The 4,949-nt window shown below is 36.6% G+C and overlaps 1 protein-coding gene across 5 annotated transcripts in view; it reads right to left on the reverse strand.

Moving 5' to 3' along the window:
• The window catches only part of LOC106868582 (protein PALS1), a 253,072-nt gene that overhangs the window by 19,272 nt on the left and 228,851 nt on the right, over window positions 1-4,949 (reverse strand). For all 5 annotated transcript variants that reach the window (XM_014913910.2, XM_014913909.2, XM_052971945.1 and 2 more), the window contains 2 exons: window positions 3,667-3,804; window positions 2,832-2,907 (listed from right to left, as the gene is read on the reverse strand). In XM_014913910.2, coding sequence (XP_014769396.1) covers window positions 2,832-2,907; window positions 3,667-3,804 — 214 coding nt within the window. The remainder of the gene's footprint in view (window positions 1-2,831; window positions 2,908-3,666; window positions 3,805-4,949) is intronic.

Raw genomic sequence — 4,949 nt, forward strand, 5'->3', positions numbered from 1 at the left:
TATATATACACACATTACATACACATATGCATATATAGACAGTAAGAGGGAGACAGAGTATGAAGGATAGAAAGGTAATGAAATATAATGGGAGGGGGAAGACAGTAGTAAGGGAAGAAGTATGAGAAAGTGGGAGGGCAAAAGGAGTGAGTAAGGAAACAAAGCAACGGGGGGGGGGGCAAGACGGGTGCAATAAGAGATAAACAATGCAAAGGAAGGGGGAAGAAGGAAAGAAATTTGAAATTTGGCAAGGAATTTGTTAGAAATATATCCTCAATGCATTTAGTGAAACTGCTGGAAACTGTCTGCAAATTTTGATGAAAATTGGAATATAATTGAAAAATATATCTAATTTTGAGACAAGGTCAACAATTTTGAAGGAAGTGGATAAGTAGTTAACATTGACCCCAGTACTTCAATGGTACTTTATCAACCCTAAAAGGTTGAAAAGTAACACAGGCGTAAGTGGGATTTGAACTCAGAATGTGAAGAACCAAAAGAAATACTGCTAAACACATTGTCTGATGCGCTAACAATTCTGCCAGTTCACTACCTTAGATAGACAGACAATAATCGCAGATATGCATCTTAAATCATCTTAAATAACGAGGCATAACAAACCAGCCAGCCAGCCAATCAATGGTCCCAAGACATTCCTCACTGTCATTAATATGGATACATAACCAATCAACGAACCAACTATGGGTCCCCAGTCAATCAGCTATAAATGCCCCCACACAGCAGTAATCAATATACAACAAACTGATTGAATAGAACAACACTTCCTAAATCTCAGAGGAACAACTGAGCTAAATGTAGCTAATCTTGATGCAGTTATGAATTTCCATCCAAACCGAACTGTCAAGGGAAACTAAACACAGAAGAAACCAGAATTTTGAACTCTTCTTGGTATTTATTTATTTATCAGTCATCAAACAGAACAACTATATTCTTATTTTCCTGTCTTTAATTATATCCATCTTTAATTATATCCATCTTTAATTATATCCATCTTTAATTATAACGACTTCACTTCAAAAGGTCACTGCTGGATTGATTACCAGACATGTCAAAATATTCCAACTATTTCTGTATCTTTCTCAAAGAATCAAGGTATGAAGGAAAGACAGAACTTCCTATAGAAACAACAAGACCAAATACCAAATACATTACCTGTTTTATTTGGTTCTTCACAAAAAAGAAACAAAAAAAAATTGTTAAAGGTTTAGATAATAGCTTCTTCATAGCAATATTTTTTATATAATATGGAATTTCTTTCAATAATCTTTAATGAATCAAGATGACTGGTTTTTGTTGTTATTGTTGTTTAATAATGACTTAATTTTATGCCAAATTAACTCAGTTGACTGCTAAAGTACAAATGCTTATAACACAGTCAATTTGTGTGTGTGTGTGTGCTTATATATGTATTTATGTGTATAGACAGACAGACAGACAGAGAAACCATGGTCACTAAAGTTTGTTATTTTTTTGTAAATTGAATAATTCAAAGAAACGATATCGCAGACAGACAATCCTTAAGTTAGTAACACAAGAGGATCTGGAATAAATAAATGAAGAAATTGTTGATAAATGTATTATTTAGAAAAACCATTCAAATCAGGTTTCATATTCTTTAATTTCTATGACTTTCAAAAATTTTACAGCATTGTAATGGAAAAAGCCTCAACATCATTGCTGAGCCGAAATTTGCAAGAAATAGCAGCCAAATCTATTCCTCAGTTACATTTTACTATTGTTTTAAAGAAAAAGATACATAACACAAACATTCCCAGAAATATAAAAAGATGAGATGGTCATTGATGGAATGCAAGTTGATCACAGAACATTTTGATCCAGCTTGACCTAGGGTTAAAACAACAAGCGGTAGTGAGATGTCCTCGACACAACATGAAAAGTTTGACCGTTTGGTTGGACTTTCTTTTGGTGCCAAGCAACAAGGGTACAAAGAGAGCTAAACCTTGTGAAATAGCAGCATAAAACACAAGTCAAATAGTAAAATACAAATCACAGTAGAGCCTGGAGTAGTTTTTACAAAAGTAAATCAAAAGGACAGAGCAAAACATTGAGCTCAAAACTCAAGCAAAATAAAAGAGGGGTTGCAACAGCGTTGAAATATTTTTTTATGTTTTCATAACTTGGAGACTAATTCCTTCTTGGAATAAAGATTATTGGCCAACATAACACGGCAGTCCTGGTTTAGGATGAATGTTGCTGTAATTTAACCCCTGGAGATATCGTCTCCAGCTGGCTATACGACATGATCTGTGTCCTTATATTTTTGAACAGAGGAATCTAGCAGCCCCACCCAACTCAAAACAATATCTGTGCATCGCGATTTCCAGGTTATTTCTCTTCATCAGCACAATAATTACAGCAACATTCATCCTAAACCAGGACTACCATGTTATGTTGGCAAACAATCTTCACTACAAAGTACTGTTGCTAAATATCTCTTGTGAGATTTAAAAATAGTAATTTTCTAATTCCTTCTTGGAGTAAAGATCATAAGACCTTGAGACAAAGAGTATTAGTTTAAAGGGAGCCCTTACAAATGAGCATTTTGTTAATCTGTGAGTGCAGAATTTAAAGGCATTGTTGCACAGCAAAATCATTCAAATGCTAAAACTATTTAGATCATGTGTTGTAGAAAAGATGAAAGTAATTTGGTGAGGAGAGAGGTGGAAATGAAGCAGATGTGGAGTAGAAACAGAAGGAAGCCAAAAGAGAGGGGGCTAAAAGTGATGGCCAAAAAAGAGGGGGATAAAAGTGATGAAGAAGGAAAACAAAGGAAGTAAATATATATTTACCACTCTTATCTGCCGCACCTCCTTTGACTATGCGTGCAATTATCACAGATTCGCCTTCATTTTTGACAGTAGCACCCTGGGATGAAATAATAAAAATGAAGCAATCAAAATAGTGGGAAATAAATTGACAAAAGCAATAAAAGACTTGGGAATAAATGCTAATCAAAACTTTGAACTGTTCAAGACAGATGCAACACATGTGAATTTCAACTCTAGGCCCCAGTGGAACTCCACCAGTTCTAGGCTAACTATCCCTAGCAGCAGATGGGCCACACTCTTGACCAATGAGAAACAGCTAAATGGCTGACTAAACCCATTCTGTGTAGCATGTACCTCCATGTCCCCTACAACCAAAACTCTCTGCCAGTTATGAGGTCAAGGGTTCCAGCTGATCCAATCAACAGAGCAACCAGCTCATGATATTCACATGCGAGTCACTGAGAACTCCACAGATACACGTAACCTTAACATGGTTCTCAGGGTGATTCAGTACAACACACAATGTGACAAGTATGACCTTTTGAATTACAGGTAAAAACTTATTTCTGCCAGCCGAGTGAGTTGGAGGAAGAGGAAAAGGAGGGGGGAAAAGCAGAGGGAGAAGAACAGAAGGAAACAAGTTTGCAGACCCCTAATCTATCCAACATGACAGGCTGGTTGTTATGTTTGATAAATAATATTTTATAATTCTCTCCATAAATCTACATCCATCAATATTTCTAAAACCAAGAGCCATCTTTTGGGGGAACAAAGATGAATAAGAGTAAACTGTGGCTTCTCAGAAATCAGATTTCAAAAACACAAAAACAAAAAGCGTAGCTGTAGATGAACTTACCAGCGGTTCTGAAGTCTTTTCTAAGTGAATAATTCGGACAGCACCTTCTCCATACTGTTTAAAAGAATAATCTTTAGTTTCCTTGTCTTCGGAAAATCTTGGGTTTCCTGAGAGTTGATCGTGGACTTTGAGTAAACTCTGAAAATAAATAGCAGAAACAGTTTTTAATAACAAGTATAAGACACATGGCTATGCGGTTAAAAGGTTTTACTTCCCAATCACATGGGTTGGGGTTCAGTTCTATGGTGTGGCACCTTGGGCAAGTGTTTTTTTCTGTAGCTGCACGTCGACCCAAGCTTTGGGAAAGGATATGGTAAACAGAAATTGAAAGAAGCTCACTGTGTGCGTGTGTGTGTGTGAAAGCATGTGCATGCATGCATGTGTGCATGTGTGTGTCTCTTTCACTGCTCCTGTCTTGACATCATGTGATGGCTGTAAACGAGAGTCACCATCACACAAGCAGCACACGTCGTTTCTAATCTTCTACGTAAACGTGTCTGACCCAGGGAAATCAATTACCTGACTGGGAAACAGGTGAGAATTGGCAACAAAAAGGGTATCTGGCTGTAGAAAATTTGTCTCAATGAATTCTACCTGACCCATGCAAGCATGGAAGAATGGACATTAAAACGCTGATGGTGGTGGTATGTAGGTATGTGTAGAAGTGTGTTACGCATATACATATATGTGTAACAGATGTGTTTGTATGCTATGCATCTATTTTTATGAGTATGTGTGTGTTACTTATATATATGTTTGAGTGTTATGTACACGTGTGTATATATATATATATATATATATATATGTATGAGTGTGGTCACAAAGATTACAATATCATAGCCAAAAGCATCATCAGTGAATAAAAGATGTAGAATGGTTGACAGCTGAACACAAACCACTATTAGTTATGAGTTCATAATAAAATTCACCACATACACACACACGCGTTTAGACTTCAGATTCCATTGCAAGCATGCATCAAGCACTTTATGCCTTTGCATGGAAACCACACACACACACACACACACATTGTGTGCTTGTGCATAGCAAATCTAATGAGTATTTCACATTTAACCCTTTCATAATAAATGACACATTTACAGCAGAATCGTTTGCAAATAGGGAAGTCTATATTGATTTCCATTACATGTCTCTCTCTCTCTCTTTCTCTCTCTCTCTTTCTTTCTCTCTCCATCTCTTTCTCTCTCCATCTCCATCTCAGGACTTGAAAGGTTCAACATGTTGACTGAGATTCACGACTAAGCAAGTGTTACCCCCACCCC

Source organism: Octopus bimaculoides, chromosome 11 (genome assembly GCF_001194135.2).
Source record: "Octopus bimaculoides isolate UCB-OBI-ISO-001 chromosome 11, ASM119413v2, whole genome shotgun sequence".
NCBI lineage: Eukaryota > Metazoa > Mollusca > Cephalopoda > Octopoda > Octopodidae > Octopus > Octopus bimaculoides.